The following is a 20,063-nucleotide window of genomic DNA, read 5'->3' as shown; positions in this document are numbered from 1 at the left end:
TGAGTATAATTAAGCAGCCCTGAGGGAACTCCTATATCAGAAAGTCAGGGAAATGGGAGGAACCAGAAAAGAGACTATGAAGAGTAGTCAGTGAGCTGGGGAGAAAATGAAGGAAGTGTGATGTCCCAAAAGCCAAGTAAAGAAAGTTTATCAGCTGGGCACAGTGGCTCATGCCTGTAATCCCAGCACTTTGAGAGGTCAAGGTGGGTGGATCACTAGAGGTCAGGAGTTCGAGACCAGCCTAGGAAACATAGTGAAACCCCGTCTCTACTAAAAATACAAAAATTAGCTGGGCATGGTGGCACTCGCCTGTAACCCCAGCTTCTCAGGAGGCTGAGGCAGGAAAATCGCTTGGACCCAGGAGGCAGAGGTTGCAGTGAGCCAGGATTGGACCACCGCATTGCAGTCTGGGCAACAGGCAACAGAGTGAGGCTCCGTCTCAAAAAGAAAAACAGAAAGAGAAAAAAAACAGTTTATCTAGGAGAAAGCAGTGACTGGCTAGTTCAAATGCTACCGATAGGACAAATAAGAAGAGGCCAGGAAATGGCAATTGAAGAGCAAGGTGAAGGTCATTGGTGGCCTGACAAGAGTAGTTTCAGTGGAGCGGTGTCAGTGAAATGCTAAGTGGAGTGGATTCAAAGGGTGGGAGAACTTTGAAGATGCAAATCCAAGGAGGAAAGAATTGCTGAAAGATGTCCCTCAGTGAGGATGGGATCCAGCGAACAACAGAAAGGGCTGGTGGTAGCTGGGTAGATGTGGGAGCCTAAGATTCTCTTCTGGTTGCTTCTGTTTCATCCCTATCAACCTGGCAATGCCCTAATCTGAGAAAACTTTAAACCAGAAGGCACACTTGCTCTTGAGGCCATTCAGTTGTAATAAACTTACACAGGAGAGGTAGGTGGGAAGGGCCAGGGAACTTCCCCTAAGGTAGGAGACAGGCTCAATGCTGGGCATCAGCATCTGCACGACAATGGTGCCATTCTGCAGACGGAAGAATGCAGGAGAAACATCACTACAGTTTCATTTCCATTCCTTCCTAGATTAAGTCTCACAGTCACAAATCTTTTTTCTTTTTTCTTTTTTTTTTTTTTTTTTTTTTTTTAGGCAGGGTCTCATTGTCGCCAAGGCTAAAGTGCAGAGGCAGGACCACAGCTCACTGTAGCCTCAACCTCCTCAGCTCAAGCTATTCTCCCACCTCAGCCTCCCGAGCAGATGGGACCACAGGCACACACCACTACACTCAGCTAATTTTCAAATTTTTTGTAGATATGGGGTCTCACCATGTTGCCCAGCCTGGTCTCAAACTGCTAGCCTAAAGCAATCCGACTGCCTCAGCCTCCCAAAGTGCTGAGGTTATAGGCATGAGCCATTGAAAACAGTGACTTACAAATCTTCTATTTGGACCTTGTTTCCTGCAAATTTGAAGATGTCCTCTAACTACTAGTGTTAATCTATCAAAATGGCAGTTTAAGTACTGTACTTAGCAAACTGAGCTCCATTTGGAATGAGTCTGTACATCTCACCTCCTTAAAATGCTACAGGAAGAATCATTCATCCACAAATATTAACTGTAACATTCTAAAGTTTCCAGACATTTAATTTAGAAGGAATTAAAGCTGTCAGGCAGGGTGTGGTGGCTCATGCTTGTAATCCAAGCACTTTGGGAGGCTGAGGCAAGAGGATTGTTTGAGCCTGTAAGTTTGAGACCACCCTGGGCAATATAGGGAGACCTCCTGTCTACAAAAAAAGAAGGCAAGAAATAACCAAGATCAGAGCAAAACTGAAGGAGACAGAGACACAAAAAAAACTTCAAAAAAATCAATGAATCCAGGAGCTGGTTTTTTGAAAAGATCAACAAAATTGATAGACCACTAGCAAGACTAATAAAGAAGAGAAGAATCAAATAGATGCAATAAAAAATGATAAAGGGGATATCACCACCGATCCCACAGAAATACAAACTACCATCAGAGAATGCTATAAGCACCTCTATGCAAATAAACTAGAAAATCTACAAGAAATGGATAAATTCCTGGACACATACACCCTCCAAAGACTAAACCAGGAAGAAGTTGAATCCCTGAATAGACCAATAACAGGCTCTGAAATTGAGGCAATAAATAATGGCCTACCAACCAAAAAAAGTCCAGGATCAGATGGATTTACAGCCAAATTCTACCAGAGGTAAAAAGAGGAGCTGTTACCATTCCTTCTGAAACTATTCCAATCAATAGAAAAAGAGGGAATCCTCCCTAACTCATTTTATGAGGCCAGCATAATCCTGATACCAAAGCCTGGCAGAAACACAACAAAAAAAGAGAATTTTAGAACAATACCCCTGATGAACATCAATGCAAAAATCCTCACTGTAAAATACTGGCAAACTGAATCCGCCAGCATATCAAAAAGCTTATCCACCACAATCAAGTTGGCTTCATCCCTGGGATGCAAGTCTGGTTGAACAATCGCAAATCAATAAACGCAATCCATCACATAAACAGAAACAACGACAAAAAACACATGATAATCTCAATAGATGCAGAAAAGGCCTTCAACAAAATTCAATAGTCCTTCATGCTAAAAACACTAAAAAAACTAGGGATTCATGGAACGTATCTCAAAATAATAAGAGCTATTTATGACGTTCTTATTATTTTATACAAACCCACAGCCAATATACTGAATGGGCAAAAACTGGAAACATTCCCTTTGAAAACCAGCACAAGACAAGGATGCCCTCTCTCACCACTCCTATTCAACATAGTGTTGGAAGTTCTGGCCAAGGCAATCGGGCAAGAGAAAGAAATAAAGGGTATTCAATCAGGAAAAAAGGAAGTCAAATTGTCCCTGTTTGCAGATGACATGATTGTGTATTTAGAAAATCCCATCGTCTCAGCCCAAAATCTCCTTAAGCTGATAGGCAACTTCAGCAAAGTCTACAAGCAGACTTCATTGATGTCACCGTAAACGATGAATGCTGTCACTCTTTTTTATATATAACAAGAAGATATGCTGCTGCATCCAGACCTCATTGTAGAAGCTGTCAGCCTCACTGAAATGGCATTGCATAAGCTATTTATAATGATATGAGGAAAAATACAAGGTTAAGAGATCTTTATCTGCTATCTATGGAAATGTGCTTCCACACAAAGGCGGTACATGAAATAACCTTCCGGATAACCCATGACACTGGGGGAACTGTAAAGTGAGATTAACTAGCAGACACAAATCTGCATTCAAATTATGTTTGTGCTCAACCCTGATGCCTTGGCCTCTTGAACACACAGTTGTTTTTCTAGCTTTCTCTATGTAAAATCCCACTCCGAATTTTACAGCACTCATTGGTGTGACAGATTCACAAGTGATCCAACAAAAAATTCATGCCTCACCTTCCAGAAGATAGAGGGGCTGCTGGGAACAGCTGTCCAGCCACAAATGATATCTCCCCGCCACCCTTGCCTTTGTTATGGCCAAACCATAGGCTACAAGCAGAGGAGAGGTGGTCATGTCCAAGCCAGGGTTTTTCAAAATCACGTGTGCTTCCCCGATGATCTCTCCAGGTTTCCAGTGCCCGGGAGGAAGAGGATTCCCAGGCTCTAGGAGATGGTAAAGCTATGACAAGAAAAACCCTGGGCCCTGCATCACCCCATGGAGAAATGACACCACCAACCCAGGACCAACCCACATCGCACTTTATATAAATGAGAAGTGAACTTGTATTTCACTGCCCAGCCAACTAAAATTTGCAGTGTGTTACAACAGTTAGTGTTATGTTTCCTAGTTGACATGGTTTGGCTCTGTGTCCCCACTCAAATTTCATGTCGAATTGTAATCTCCAGTGTTGGAGGAGGGGCCTGGTGGGAGATGATTGAATCATGGGGGCAGACATCCCCCTTGATGTTCTCAAGATAGAGTTCTCATAAGATCTGGTTGTTTGAAAGTGTGTAGCACCTCCCCTCCTCCTCTCTCCTGCCGGCCATATGAAGATGTGCTTGCTTTCCCTTCACCTTCCACCATGATTGCAATAAGTTTCCTGAGGCCTCCCCAAAAGCAGAAGCCTGTATAGGTCAAAGAACCATGAGCCAATTAAACCTTTTTTCTTTGTAAATTAAAAAAAAAAAAATGTAATCCCAGCACTTTGGGAGGCCGAGACGGGTGGATCATGAGGTCAGGAGATCGAGACCATCCTGGCTAACCCAGTGAAACCCCGTCTCTACTAAAAAATACAAAAAAATAGCCGGGCGAGGTGGCGGGCACCTGTAGTCCCAGCTACTCGGGAGGCTGAGGCAGGAGAATGGTGCAAACCTGGGAGGCGGAGCTTGCAGTGAGCTGAGATCCGGCCACTGTACTCCAGCCTGGGCGACAGCGAGAGACTCCGTCTCAAAAAAAAAAAAAAAAAATTAGCCAAGTGTGCTGCCACACGCTGGTGGGAGGACCACTTGAGCCCAGGAGACAGAGGTTGCAGTGAGCTGAGATTGAGCCACTGCCCTCCAGCCTGGGCAACAGAACAAGATCCTGTCTCAAATAATATTAATTTAAAAAATAAAGCTGGCTGGGTGCAGTGGCTCACGCCTGTAATCCCAACACTTTGGGAGGCCAAGGCAGGCGGATCAACTGAGGTCAGGGGTTCAAGACCAGCCTGGCCAACATGGCGAAACCCCATCTCTACTAAAAATATGAAAATTAGCCAGGCATGGTGGCATGTACCTTTAATCCCAGCTACTAGAGACCGGGGCAGGAGAATCGCTTGAAGCTGGGAACCGAGATCATGCCACTGCACTCCAGTCTGGGCAACAGAGTGAGACTCTGTCTCAATCAATCGATCAATCAATCAAGATGTTGGCCAGGCACAGAAGCTCACGCCCGTAATCCCAGAACTTTGGGAGGCGGAGGTGGGTGGATCACCTGAGGTCAGGAGTTTGAGACCAGCCTGGCCAATAGAGTGAAACCCCGTCTCTATTAAAAATACAAAATTAGCCAGGCATAGTGGTGCATGTCTGTAGTCCCAGCTACTTGGGAGGTTGAGGCAGGAGAATTGTCTGAACCCAGGAGGTGGAGGTTGCAGTGAGCTGAGATCACGCCATTGCCCTCCAGCCTGGGCGACAAGAGCAAAAATCCATCTCAAAAAAACAGTTAATAATAAAATAATAAAGCTGTCAGGTTTTACTGCATCTAGCCATTATTCAAGTAGCAAAGTTGCAAGGAGCTGAAGACCCATGGGACACGACCAACTCAGCATTCCTCTGGAGGCTATATGATCAAACAGCAAACTGTTCATCATGAATGCAGGATGTGGGCAAATTCACACTGCCCTGCCACCAAAAGGTTTGCTGAAGGACATCACCTCCTGGTGCCAGGCTCCTTGAAGTTATCTATTGAGAAATCTAGTGCCTATTGTCCAAAGGATGCAGTCTCGCAATCCTGCTATGAACCAAATGGCCGACTATTACCTGACAACCAAGCCCTTTCTCGCTATCTCTTTTGACTAATACGGAGGGCTATGTAAAGCTCAGGCCCCTTGTCCACTGGAGGCAAGGTGCCCTCTGACCCCTTCTTCCAAATATACTTTTATCTCTTGTCTTTCATTCCCGTGTTCCCCTCTTTTGTTCAGTCCCCCTAGGTCCGTGCTGGTTATAGTAGAGCCTGGACAGGGACTGATAGCTGTAGCGTATCCTCTGTCCCTTTTCCTATCTATTGGGGAGGAGGCTTAGGTAAGACCTGTTTCCTCTTTGTTATTTTGGCCCAGTGATATTGGGGCTGAGGGAAGAGGAGGTGATAAGGCAGGTGACGCTTTCTTCTCCTTCCTCTTTTTAGGATCTTCTGTGTGTAACTGTGCCAGGGCTGCTCAAATTAAAGCACATAACATTAAAGACTTCATCAGGACCTGATGCCTTTGCGCCTGATGTTGTTTAAGGTTTCTCCCCACTTGTTTCCAGAGTTCTACGTCTAGCATTCCTTCCTCTGGGAACCATGGGCTTTGTACTCCATTATTGACCACACTAGTTTTTAATTCCTTCAAAAACTTAAATTCTTGTGGAGTGTGTTTATGAATAACCTACTGTGGATTATTTGGATCAGGCCTTACCGAAAGAGGAAAAGCGCAAGATCCTAAGGGCTCTCCAGCTATGACAGCAGAGCGTAAAATTCTTTGTATTGGGATTTTTTTTCTACCACCGAAGGAGGCGGTACAGATGTTTCTGCAATTGGAGGAGGCGGTATAGGCCAATTTTTATCCTCCCTCTCCTGTTTTTTATTTTCAATAGGTGCTGCGGGTGGGACAACAGATTCAGATTTTTATGAACAGCAACAGAATAGGGTGCTCTACACAAAGTTGGATAGGTCATGGAATACCATTAGACAACTTGCCACAAAAAGAAATCTGTCAAACAATTCATCCCCTTAAAAGGATTATACAGACTGCTATGTCTCATCTAACCTTAGATTTGTGCCTAAATCAACAAACTCTGCATGCCAGTCAGAAAAAAAAAAAAAAAAAAAAAAAAAAAAAAAGCTGCTCCAATCCTAACAGCTTCGTGTGCCTATAGTTTTATGTTAAATTGATTCTGACATTTCAGGCAATTAAAAGTCTAACTCCAATTAATGCATTCATAATTTTGGCTGATTGCTAATCTAAATGTCCACAATTGATAGGCTAGCCCTATACATCAACGAGGTAAGCACAGAAAGGAGTCATGGTTTTGAAGAATGCATATGGGTTTATTCTTCACCCCAGCAATGAGATGTCAACTGTGATTGCGCTCCATAAAATACAGAAACTGTAGGTAGTCTAATGCTGCAGAAGAAATTCCTATTAATATAAAGATAAACCAATTAATCTAACCTACTGAACATCAGTGATCTGTTAAGGAGTTCCACCAGCGAGGCGAGAGAGTGGCAATTTTTTTCTCTAAAGAGCTAAATAATGAATACTTTAGGATTTCCAGCCATGTGATCTCACTTGCAATTACTCTGCTTCCGTATGGCAAAAGCAGCTGCAGACGATACAGAAATGAATGAGTGTGCTGTGTTCTAATGCAACTATGGGCACTAAAATTTACTGATTTTCATGTGCAACAAAATACTGTTATTTTGATTTTTTTATCCATTTTTAAAATCCATTTACAAATGTAAAAATCACCCTTAGCCAGGCTCGGTGGCTCACGCCTGTAATCCCAGCTCTTTGGAAGGCCAAGACTGGTGGATTACAAGGTCAGGAGTTCGAGACTAGCCTGGTCAACATGGTGAAACTCCGTCTCCACTAAAAATACAAAAATTAGCCGGGGGTGGTGACATGCGCCGGTAATCCCAGCTACTCAAGAGGCTGAAACAGGAGAATTGCTTGAACCCGGGAAGCAGAGGTTGCAGTGAGCGGAGATCACGCCACTGCACTCCAGCCTGGGTGACAGAGCAAGACTCCATCTCGAAAATAAAAATAAATTTAAAAATAAACCACTTAGCTAACTGGCTAAACAAAATCAGGTAATTGGCCTGTAGCTCTGTAATACCTGACAGTCAATTTCTGGTCATTAAAGATGACCACATATCCAAATTACAGTAAAGTTACCCAAGAGAGACAAAGATTAGAGATTAGGGTCACGATCCCCGTTCTGCCAGCATTAGGAGGCAAGAGCTGCTACAGCCCTTCCGCGGGTTTAACAAGCGGTCGACGCCCCTCAACCTCTTGCTGAGCCTGAAAACAACCGAGTAAAAGGCATCCAAAAACCTGACAACTCAAGGTTTCAGGAAAGCAATCAGGAAGGGCAAAACATGGGGCAGCCACTACACAGTCCCTTCGTCTTCGGGCACAGGTACTCAACGGGTTGTAAGAGACCCAAGTCACATCTTTCTTTCAAAAACAGGCTGGCGCGGGCCCAAGCTGACAGGGATTCCACCCCGGTGAAGGCCGCAAACGGCGCGAGGTGGGAAGGCGCAGGCTCCACCTTCTGCCATCCCCGGATCGCCGACAGTGACCTGCACGCACAGCCAGGCTAGGACCGCGGGCGCTCACGGCCGACACCGGGCCCGCAGACGACTCCACGCCGCCCGTCCGGCCACCCGGAGAGCCCGCTGCCCAGCGCCTGGCAGCGCAGACAACCTCCCTAGAGGCAGCGATGACGGTCCCTCGCGCCGGAGGGCCCAGGGAGGTAAGCAAAAAGCAGAAAGACACCAGGAAGAGGACCACGCTTCGGACCAGCCACAGCCACTGAGAAGTCGCGCCACGCCGCCGCGCCCACGCACGCTTCCAGCACTCTTGAGAGACCGGACCCCGGGAATCTCGCGGGATCTCACTTTTCTCGGCGGCGCAGGGAATGAACCGATCGCGGGAATTCCCCCGCCGCCTGGAGAGGGTCTGGTGACCTCGCGGCTCCTCCCACGTTTCGCGGGGCAGCCCGCCTTGCGCATGTGCAGGCGGCGGCGGCGAGGCTACGGGTCGCGCGAGCGGCCGGCGCTATGGGGCTGAGCCGTGTGCGGGCCGTTTTCTTTGACTTGGATAACACTCTCATCGACACTGCCGGGGCGAGCAGGAGAGGCATGTTGGAGGTAACGTCCCCTCCAGTGGCGCTCCTCTGGGCGGGGTCAGTGCGCCCGGCAGCGTCCTGCGCGCTCACCTCCCCGTGACCCCACTTCCACCCTGGCGCCGTGGGCCGCTCTTGCTGGTTGAGATCTCGGGAGCGTCCGGGTGCGGAGGTGGCTGGAGGTGCGCGGGCCCTGCGGGTCTGCTTTCCCTGACCTGGCCACCGCTCGCCACCCAACCTCGAGCCCCGGGGCGGCCGCTGGCGGGTGCCTGGGCGCTCGGGACGCGGAAGGGCTCCATGAAGGCTGCCACGGTGGCGGAGGTGCCCGTGGGCGTGGGAGGCGACAGCAAAGCCGCGAGACCAGGCGCTGGGCCCGCCCCCAGTCAGGGTGTCGGTGTGGGGGGTGCCGGGAGGAGACTTGGTAGACTTAGCCCCAGTGTTGCCCCAAGAAGGGACACGGCTGTCAGTACCGAGCCTGGACATAAGCCCTGCTTTAGAGAATTGTCCCCACAGAACTCCTTCTGGCCTCCGTGGCGGGGTGGTGGTCCCCGTGGCTTTCTGAGGTGACACAGCAAAAGCCCGTGCTGCGAGGGCATGCCTTTCCCGAGGCGCTGCTTCGCGGCACCGCTCCTCTACACGCGCGGAGGCAGTTTCAGACCTTCCCGTGTTCCAGCCCGAGTCCACCCCGGCTTCTCTTTCTCTTTCTTCAGCTTCAAGGGGAAAGCAAAGGACTTATCAGATGTGGAAAACCCACTTTCAAAAGCTAATTCGTCCAAACCTGAGCTCCCCGTCCTCTTCATGCTTCATCAGTTTTTGTGTCCCTGGATCTTCCACTACCTCATCCGTTTTCTTTTTAGCTGCATTCCACTCCTGCCGTATATTCATGTTTGCCCTATAGTTTTAAAAAAGCTGTAAAAAGAATGCCTCCCTTTGGGCTGTTCTTCCTGCTCTAGATGTTACCTGTCTCTCTTGACAGCCATGTTTTCCCGGAGAAATCCATACCCATTATCTCCTTATCTCTACCTCCTATTTATTACTAAATCCATGGTAATGTTGCTTTATCTTCACCACTAGACTGAATAGACTTGGTGGGTCACTAGGCAATCCCAAATTGCCAGAATCCGTGGACATTTTTAAAGTCTGTCTTCATGACTTTACTGAGGCATTCCCCACTTTTTTTTTTTTTTTTTTTTTTTTTTTTTTTTTTTTTTGAGACGGAGTCTCACGCTGTTGCCCAGGCTGGAGTGCAGTGGCGCGATCTCGGCTCACTGCAAGCTCCGCCTCCCAGGTTTACGCCATTCTCCTGCCTCAGCCTCCTGAGTAGCTGGGACTACAGGCGCCCGCCACCGCGCCCGGCTAATTTTTTGTATTTTTAGTAGAGACGGGGTTTCACTGTGGTCTCGATCTCCTGACCTTGTGATCTGCCCGCCTCGGCCTCCCAAAGTGCTGGGATTACAGGCTTGAGCCACCGCGCCCGGCCAGCATTCCCCACTTTTAACTGTCCCTTCTATATAACGTTGGCCTCCACCTCAGGGGTACCACCCTGTGCCATATTGCCTCCAGTATCTCTGGCTGCGGACGTTGCATATTTACCTGTGTGTTATTAGTAAGCTGAGCCCTGTGCATTCCAATTAAATTACTGCTTTAGGCCAATTCTTGCTGTAGTTCCAGAGTTTGGGCTTTAAAAATCAGACATTTGAATATGAATCACAGCTCTCCGAAAACCTAGCTGAAAGTGCCTCCAGGAATTAACCAGTCGGAGCCTTATATCTTCATAAAATGTGAATTATATTAGTCCTCAATAACCCTGTAATGCTTGGGAAGCCCATGGGTGCAGTGTCCACTCAGCGAATTACAGCACCTTCCACCCTCGTATGCTGCCTGTCCACCACTGCACATTCCCCGTGCATGTCTCAGTTACAGCTGAACTCATCTCTCACCTAGACTGTTGCTGTGGGCTTGTCTCCAGGTTTACCACATCCAGTGTGTCCTCCACATTCTTGCCACAGCAATATTTTTAAAACAAAGACTAAATCGTATGTCTCCCTGGTCTTTACACCCTCACTTATACTAGTGCTCAATTTTGTTCAGATATTTCTTAATGCATCTGTCAAAGGATATTACAATTAATTTTGAAAGTCAGGTGCCTACAACTAAATAGTGAGCTTGGGAGGGAACAAACTGTCTTAATTCTCCTCGTTTGACACATGGCAAATGTTGAATAAATGCTGGATGGATGGATACAAATTTTTACTTCGAGACATGGTTCTATTACTGCCTCCTTTGTAATTAGCCTGTAATAATAAATTAGCAGGATAAGAAATTAGCCTAATAAATGAGCAGAATCGAACTGTGTGCTCTTGGCTATACAGGGAATACTTTATCACGTAAGGAAACAATAACATTCATAGATGTTGACCTGTTCAAAAGTAACATGCCAGCTTTCATAAATCATTGAAAATAATTTATGAATGGAGGAAGAGGGAAAGGTCCAGCTATTTATTGCCTTGGGCTTGGGGACAAGAGGTCAGATACTGACTGTATGTATGAACTTTAATTTTTTTAATCACCTAGGTAAGTTATTTTTTTCCTCCCTCTTTAGACCTGTTTTTTTCATGGTAATTACTCAGGAACTTTTCTACAGAAACCTGGAGTTTCTCAGTGAACAAAGCAGAAGAGATTTTTGCATTTGTGAATTTACTTCTTAGTGGGCATGGCAATGAACATAATAAATATTTACAGGTGTGGTAGAAAAAGCAGAGAGGGTAACAAATCAACATTTTAAATAGACTGTTCAGATTTGGCCTCATCGAATAGGTGATGTTTGAGCACAGACTTGAAATAGAAATAACAGAAGGGCTGCTTGAATTGCTAGGCTGAGTGCAGGTCTCATTTTGTGAGTGTGTTTTTAAAGTATGAATAGTTTTATTTGGGATTCATCCCCTTCTGTCGTGCTGGATCCCTGTTGATTTTAGTAGGGAAGTAGGGATAGCACCATGTTCAAGAGGCTGAAGTTGAGACTCGAAGCCAGCAAATGAGAACGGGTTTTTGCGGGAACTTATATACAAGATGGTCCATTGGCAGTGGGCTGGACAGAACTGCAGCCGCTTGTAAAAAGAATGCAGTTTATATAGCATTTTCACTTAGCACCCTCCCTGCAGCATTCTCCTCCTGGCCACGTTCGTTTAATGGAAAGGAAAAAAAAAGGGCCTCTATCCCCTCTGCAACCTGAGTTCCACAGGATGGGATGGGCCATGGTCCAGATCTTCCTCCTAAATAAGAGATGAATCTCCGGATTGGACACTCCTGAACTCCTTATCTTGGAACCCAAATACACATTCCTCATAGACCACAGAGTCATTCTAAGGTTGTGCGTAAGTTAGTGCTGTCAGGTGCACCTGCCATACACTTCATATCCAAATGATTAGTATTCAGAATACACTTTTCTTAAAGTGTTGTAAAGTATTAGATAGTTCCCAAACTAAGCCCTCAAAAAGTCTTTTAAAATCGGTTAACTAAAGTATTGATGATACTAACGTTAGTTCTGGATCTAGGGAGCGGACAGTAGAAGAATAGAGTTTCCTTTTTTGTATATGTTCAGAGCCTTAAGATAGAGTTTTGAAGTAAGTGAAGTTTGAGTTCATATTAGTCTACTAACTGATAGCCCATCTATCAGAGCAGGGCCCCTTTCTTCAGGCCAGCGAGCACCTGGTGGGCTCTTCATACCAAAATCTTTTTCAGCCCTGCCTTACCAGTCACACACAAAGTATCCTCGCACCTGCAAGTTAGAGAACTTTTTCCTTCACCTCCAGTTCAATCAATACTCCCATTTTCAGTGCAGCTGTTAGAAGAGTTTGTAATAACGCATACTAATTCAGGGTAGGTGTTAATTTCTGTTTGAACTAATAAATGAATGCTGATAAGCTTTTTTCCTAAAGATGTTAATATTGTTAAAATGCTACTTACTGTCCCACACCAACCTGTAATTACTTGCTGTGTGACAAAATGAAGTTAATTGAAGGGATAGAATAGGAAGAGATTTTGAAACTTGGGAGTGGCATACCATGCCTTTACAAACATCCCCCTTTTAAGGTGAGCAAATCCTACTTTTTCAGAGCCCCAAGAATGTGCTTAATGAAGCACCAGTGGAAGTAACAGGAAATTGAGTCTGTATTGGGAGCTCTTTGTTTACTTGTTATGAGCCAGCCCCTATTTGAGCTCAAACTCTGTGGAGTCCTAGAGGCATGTGTCCTTGCACTGCTGTAGGGTTGCTGAAACTTTGGAGCTCCTGTCAGTAATAGCTTAAGAGTCCTTCAATTGATGTTGCTAGCAAAAATGGTGAGATAAACATGGAGATTGAAAATGTTTTATTAATAGAAATTTATAAAGCAAAATTTTACAGTGTTTTGCCTCTACCTAAAATTCCTAGGGCTGTTATATTTTTCTTGGGCAGATAAGATTTTTCTTAATGATTACATTTTCTTTTCTTTTTTCTTAAAAAAATTTTTTTTTCTGATATGGCCGAGTCTTCTGATACATTTTCTGATTAGCACAAATACCTCAAAAAATGTTTTCCTTTCAGCCAGGCACAGTGGCTCACACCTGTAATTCCCAGCACTTTGGAAGGCCAAGGCAGGAGGATTGCTTGAGGCCAGGAGTTAAAGACAATCCTGGGCAATACAGCCAGACCCGTCTCTACAAAAAAACTTGTTAGCTAGGTATGGTGGTGTGCACTTGTAGTCCTAGCTCCTCGGGGTACTGAAGGGAGATGAGCCCAGGAGTTTGAGGCCACAGTGAACTATAATCATTCCTCTACTGCACTCCATCCAGCCTGCGTAACAGAGCGAGATCCTGTTTGGGGAAAAAAAAAAAAAAAAAAAAAAAGACCCTTTTCCTTTGTTGTGATTCTTTTACTCTGAGGGAAGAAAAAGACGTGCGTTTTTCTCTCAGTAGGTGAGTTGAGTTTTTGGTGTGAGTAGCATACTGCATATTCTCTAATCCTGTTACAACAGATATATTTTAGCTGTAGCTGGGTGCATTTCAAAGAGCCAGCATTGCCCAGCCTGTTTGACTTTCCTCAGGTGCTCACCTGAACACAGGACTTCCAGTGCAGGCAGTTTATGAGGTGATCCCAGGATACACGTTAAGGGGTCAGGGAGACAAGAAGGGGAAGGAGTCCAGCACAGGTTAGAGCAGGGTTACTGCTGTGAGCAGCTGGAGATCTCTGGGAGACAGTACACAGAACAGGGTTCAGTTGCGCTCCCCAAGGGGCAAGGAAGCTGTGATATTTATTCGCCAGTTTCTAACCTACATTTGTTGAGGGCTGCTCCCAGGGCAATACTTTTTAGCCCCTTCCTGTGTGTATAGATACCCTGTATGTGGCCAAGTAAAGCCCACAAGCAGAGAGGCCCACACTTGAGTGGGAAGCCACTGGCGAGTGAATATAGTGTGTGCCAAGGGGATTTAAGCAGCACCTGCTATAGCATGGGGTTCAAGGCGCTTCACAAACTATCTGCAAACAGGTTCCCCAATTGCATCTCTTGGCATCCTCCCTCACGTGCCTCCATTTGGGCTCAACTCAGCTTCTTGCTTTTTCCACAAAATTTTGAACTCTTGGCCTTTGTTCATGCTGTTCCTCTGTCTGGAATGATTTTCTTCTCTTCCCATACCCACTTTTTCTGCTTGTTTACTCCTTGGTCTCAATGTGACTTCCTATGCCAGCTACCCTGTGGAATGACTTCCGTATTATTCCCACAGCTTGTTCAAACTGTCATGGCATGCCCCCCCCGCCCCATCATTTGTAGTGGCTGTATATTCCCCAGCAGATAATGCCCCAAGGACAAAGGCCATTCTCCAGCGCTTAAGACATAGTGCAAAGGCAAGCATGTGGGCTTTGGAAGTAAGCAGGTATGGATGCAGATCCCAGATGGGCAAGTTATTAAGAGTTCTGCACTTCCCTGCCTCATTTGGAACATGGAACTGTCTTGCAGGATTGTAGAAAAGATTAGAAATAATGTATGTAAGTATGTAGTACAGTGGTTGCCACATTAGGGGTTTTTGGGAAAAGTTAGAAGACAGGCCAAATGGATTAGTGTTATAAAAGCACACATAAAGAGCCTTGGGAAGACAGGAGAGGGAGTATTTAACTCAAAAGTACAGAATTGGGGCCCGGCACAGTGGCTCGTGCCTGTAATCCCAATACTTTGACAGGCAGTAGCAGGAAGATCACTTGGGGTCAAGAATTCAAGGCTAGCCTGGCCAACATGGTGAAACCCCGCCTCTACTAAAAATTCAAAAATTAGCCAGGCATGGTGGCGGGCACCTATAGTCCCAGCTATTCGAGAGGCAGTTTATGAGGTGATCCCAGGATACACGTTAAGGGGTCAAGGAGACAAGAAGGGGAAGGAGTCCAGCACAGGTTAGAGCAGCTTAATGAGCAGGTTACTGCTGTGAGCAGCTGGAGATCTTGAAGGAGAATCACTTGAACCCAGGAGGCAGAGGTGAGATTGTGCCAATGCACTCCAGCCTGGGCAACAGAGCGAGCCTCTGTATCAAAAAGCAAAAAAGTACAGAATTGGGCCATACAAAGTGGCTCACACCTGTAATCCCAGTAATTTGGAGGCCGAGGCGGGCAGATCACTTGAGGTCAGGAGTTCGAGACCAGCCTGGCCAACATGGTGAAACCCTGTCTCTACTAAAAATACAAAAATTAACCAGGCGTCGTGGCGGGCACCTGTAATCCCAGCTACACAGGAGGCTAAAGCAGGAGAATCCCTTGAGCCTGGAGGTGGAGGTTGCAGTGAGCTGAGCTGGTGCCATTGCACTTGAGCCTAAGCTACAGAATGAGACTCTGTCTCAAAAAAAATAAAAGTGTAGAATTCAATCCCATTATAGGTGATAGTCAATTTAGGTCTTCAAAATATGAAATGGATATAGATGAGAAAAAATTAGATGAACTAGGTGTTATTTTTTTCTGATAATAGTCTAAATAGTGGTTGTCAGAAATTTTAAATGTTTTACCAAAAATAAGTACAAGGATTTTTTGTTTTGTTTTTGAGATGGGGTCTCGCTATGTTGCCGACACTGGTCCTGAACTCCTAGGCTCAAGTGATCCTGCCACCTCGGCCTTCCAAAGTGCTGGGATTACAGGCATGAGCCACCACACCCGGCCCAATAAGCACAAGTTTTATTTTCATGTCTTCGTGACCAGAATGAAAGATGTTGGACTCTAAACTACCAAACAAAGGATTGTTATTAGCTATATATGAAGAAGTTGGTTTTAAAAAATGAGTGAGTTCTAGAGAGGTTGGGAGAGCCTCACTTTGTTGTCTCTAAAAATAAGGCCAATTCCCACCAGAAATAGCTGCTTTAAAGCAGAGGAGTGGAGTTGGAATCTCTCAGCCACTTGTAGGATCACAGCTTCCTAGGGCATGACTATTAAAGACATGCAATGTGTTAATGGAGTTATTTTCCATTATTTAGGTGATAAAACTCTTACAATCAAAATACCATTATAAAGAAGAGGCTGAAATCATCTGTGATAAAGTTCAAGTTAAACTCAGCAAGGAATGTTTTCATCCTTACAATATATGCATTACTGATTTAAGGACTTCACATTGGGAAGAAGCAATCCAGGAAACAAAAGGTGGTGCAGCCAATAGAAAATTGGCTGAAGAATGTTATTTCCTTTGGAAATCTACACGTTTACAGCATATGACACTAGCAGAAGATGTCAAAGCCATGCTTACTGAACTTCGAAAGGAGGTCCGCCTACTTCTCTTAACGAATGGGGACAGACAGACCCAGAGGGAGAAGATTGAGGCTTGTGCCTGTCAGTCCTATTTTGATGCTGTTGTTGTAGGTGGAGAGCAGAGAGAGGAGAAACCAGCACCGTCCATATTTTATTACTGCTGCAATCTTCTTGGAGTACAACCTGGGGACTGTGTGATGGTCGGTGACACATTAGAAACCGACATCCAAGGAGGCCTCAATGCAGGATTGAAAGCAACAGTCTGGATCAATAAAAATGGAATAGTGCCACTGAAGTCCTCCCCAGTTCCGCATTACATAGTTTCTTCTGTGCTAGAGTTACCTGCTCTCTTACAAAGTATAGACCGCAAAGTCAGTATGTCCACTTAAAGCACATAAAGGGGCATGATTATGAATGTTAGAGTCAATTTGCAGAGTAGGAAATAAGAAAAGTTAGGGCACTCCATTTACGATAATCCAGCTCTAAGAATAATTTTACTTACGATTTAATGGCCAATATTTTTAAGGTCTTCCCAACCCTATTGCTTCTAAGTTGTAACAACCAACCATTGAGTAGTACTTCTATCTGAAAATTCAGATTGCATTAATACAAGTCAGTAGTGTAGCCCAGAAAATTTGAGGAAATATATTATTTGTTAGTCTGTAACTGGAGCATTTAAAATTATGTTATTAATCTTTTAGTATCTTGGCTGCATAACGCCAAGCAGGATTGCTTTACATATGGATGCACAAATGTAAGGTTTATCTTTTGGCTTAAAAATAGATATTCTAAAACAGATTTATCAAAGCAACTGAATCTGGTTAATATGAAATAAGTACTAAGTCACATGCAAATCAAGGTATTTTATAGTGAAATTATTTTGCATATTTTGAAAGCATAAACCATAGTTTTTGCCTACTTTGGATGTATACTTTCTTTTATGAATCTGATTTTTCTGTATGACATTTTTTTTTTCAGAAGGCAGGGAGCAATTTTTCTATGGCATGTGACAGATTCCTCCAGTTAGAAAAAGCTATTAAAATCAACACGTGGTGCTCCCTTACCATGACATTTTCTCACCTGTGCACAGTGAGCTGGTAGCTTCCTTGTAGTCTTCACCTCTCCAGGAAATGTTTTCACTATCTTTTCCCGGACACACAGTGGGGTTGAGGGAGCTAGACTGTTTTGCTATAGATAATTGCAAGGCACATGGCACTAAAAGTCATTTTTCTTTTGTGAATCCATAAGAGGAACATTTCCTCAGTATAGCCTAACCATGCAGCCCCAATCTGTTCCTTTTTTTTTTTTTTTTTGAAATGGGATCTCTGTCACCCAGGTTGGAGTGCCGTGGCGCCGTCTCGGCTGACTGCAACTTCTGCCTCCTGAGCTCAAGTGATCCTCCCACCTCAGCCTCCCAAGTAGCTGGGACTACAGGCACACACTACCACACCAGCTAATGTTTTGTTTTGTTTTGTTTTGTTTTTTTGTAGAGATGGGATTTTGCTATGTTACCCAGGCTGATCTCAAATTCCTGGACTCAAGTGATCCTTCCACCTCAGCCTCTTAAAGTGCTGGGATTACAGGCATGAGCCACTGTGTCCGGCCCCCTCATCTGATAGAAAATTAGATTTTGCTATGAGCCATTTCCAGCGTGCCAATTTAATACTTGTGTGACTCTTCTTAGAGTTACCATCTGCCTTAAATTTCCTCTGTTTTTCACATTCTTGGAAATATTGTTTTGCAAATTTCTATATCTAATTCAGGGTTTACTAGGAGCTTAATAATTAATGGCTACATAGCAAGGCATCATCTTGGAACCGGAGAATTTTCTCTAGACTATTAGGCTAGACAGTCTTGTAATTATACTAACCAAACCTGGAGTAAAGTGGTTGAAAAAAAGAAAGTATAAAGGGGTTTATTAAAGTGGTTAATATGATTTAGGTTGGTTTTTGATACGTTTTTCTTCCAACTGTTATATAAGAAACTACTAATGTAAAATAGTAGGCTGTATGTTGGGATGTGTATAGCTATGTCTTCAAGACTAATACTCAGAATCAAATTGTAGATTGTACGTATCTGTGAGCCTATTTGTTTAGCCAGTTTTCTGTCTACTGCCAAGAAACAGGATTCTCTGCCTCATGCAAATGCCCTTTTGTGTTTACTTTTTGCTCTTGATTTTTTAAAATGTGATTGTGCCCTTGATTGTCCCAAAGTGCTGTTGCTATAACAGTGAACATTTGTGAACAGAGGATGTTTGTAGTTTCAAGTGCAGTACCCATATGACCTTGATCATATTTTAGCTATTTAAAAATTAAGTTGGAGGATTTTGGCAGAAGTCATGTGCATGATTGCTCTGATAGATTGGTTGGCGTGTGCTGCAGGGGGGTTGTCCTTTTAACTCTCACACAGGATGGATGTAGGCAGTGTCACATTCATTGTGCTGAGAGTGAAGGTTCATCACTCCTATATCGTGGTAGCAAATCTCAACAAGATAGCTTCTGGGATGTTGAGTGAGCAGTTCTCCAGCAGAAATGGTGTAGGAAGAAAAAATTGAATAATTGAATTTCCTTGTCTTCACAGTTTGTATTCTACAGAGTACAGTAATATCTTACATTCCATTTGCACCCTTCCTTAGGGAAGAGCTTTGTGGTTATCTACCTTCTGAGTGGAATGTTACAGAAAATATTTTAAAATATTGGAATAAACCTATGATTTTATTAATAATATTTTTTGTTTTAGAATAATATTCCTTAAAATTGTAACAGTGATGTTTTGTCATCTTTATTTTTTTTCAAAGTTTCCCTGTAGTGACCTTCTCACACATAGCCAGAGGCCCTCCCTAACACTGTTTACAGAGGTGGGCCTAGAACAGACATGAATGGACACTGCACCTGGAATTCCAGCACCAGGTGGGGATGTTTGGTTCCATGTGCACCTCCACATACAAGGGCACAAACATCTCAGATCTGGGATTGCCCAGGACCTAGTGGATGCTCAGTATTGTAGGAAAGCAGGTCTCTACCAGAGTACTTGGTTTATTGTTTTCAAAGTTCTTTGCAACCTTCAGTAAGAAACAGTTTCTATCATAACCTCTTTAACACATTTATAGTGTTAGATAACATTATAAATATATATAAATAAATATAAATATAACATTTATATAAAAATATTTAAATATAATACATTTATATTTATAGTATAGCACAATATTTATATGGAATCTAGTTTTATATGTTTAATTTTCATAAAACATTCTTGTTAAGTATGGTGATCAGATATTTTTCATTCCATTCTTTTTTGAATTAGGAAATATATTCATTGTTGAACAAGTACTACTTGTTTTTTTGACACAAGTCAAAAAAAATAAAAGGGTGAATGGTGAAAAGTCATTCTCCTCATCTCTTTGCTAGGGGCCCACAACCCACTTGCCCTAAAGGCCACTACTGTTTAGTTTTTGTTTTATTTTTAAAAATAGAGACAGGGTCTCACTATGTTGGCCAGGCTGGTCTCAAACTCCTGAGCTCAAGCAGTCCACCTGCCTTGGCCTCCAAAAATGCTAGGATTATAGGTGTGAGCCATGTCACCCAGCCAAGGCCACTGCTGTTACCAACTTCATGTAGACTTGCATATAGAAGTATATAAGACTATATAGAATCATTTGAATTCAGGCAGATTTTTAATTTCTGTATTTCAATTTGGGAAACAGTGCTCTTGCTCAGATAATCTAAGAGTCATGCAGCTTGTGTTTAAGCCATTTGTGTTAGAAACATAATACCTTCATGGTCTCAGCCATGAGC

General features: G+C 44.0%; 1 protein-coding gene across 1 annotated transcript; it reads left to right on the top strand.

Moving 5' to 3' along the window:
• Positions 1-8,385: 8,385 nt before the first annotated feature.
• On the top strand, positions 8,386-19,651 carry NANP (N-acetylneuraminic acid phosphatase). Its single transcript, XM_050746552.1, has 2 exons — positions 8,386-8,541; positions 15,999-19,651. The coding sequence occupies exons 1-2, from the start codon at positions 8,452-8,454 to the stop codon at positions 16,653-16,655; spliced, it is 747 nt and encodes a 248-aa protein (XP_050602509.1). The 5' UTR covers positions 8,386-8,451; the 3' UTR covers positions 16,656-19,651.
• Positions 19,652-20,063: the final 412 nt, after the last annotated feature.

The sequence above is a fragment of the Macaca thibetana genome, chromosome 10 (assembly GCF_024542745.1).
Source record: "Macaca thibetana thibetana isolate TM-01 chromosome 10, ASM2454274v1, whole genome shotgun sequence".
Taxonomy (NCBI): Eukaryota; Metazoa; Chordata; class Mammalia; order Primates; family Cercopithecidae; genus Macaca; species Macaca thibetana.
This window is presented reverse-complemented; position numbering and strand designations above follow the sequence as displayed.

What these genes read in the sequence shown, in the direction of transcription:
- NANP (XM_050746552.1), top strand. Translation starts at nt 8,452, where the DNA reads ATGGGGCTGAGCCGTGTGCGGGCCGTTTTCTTTGACTTGGATAACACT. An exon ending in GCAGGAGAGGCATGTTGGAG is followed by an intron (nt 8,542 to 15,998) that starts GTAACGTCCCCT and finishes TCCATTATTTAG; the next exon opens with GTGATAAAACTCTTACAATC.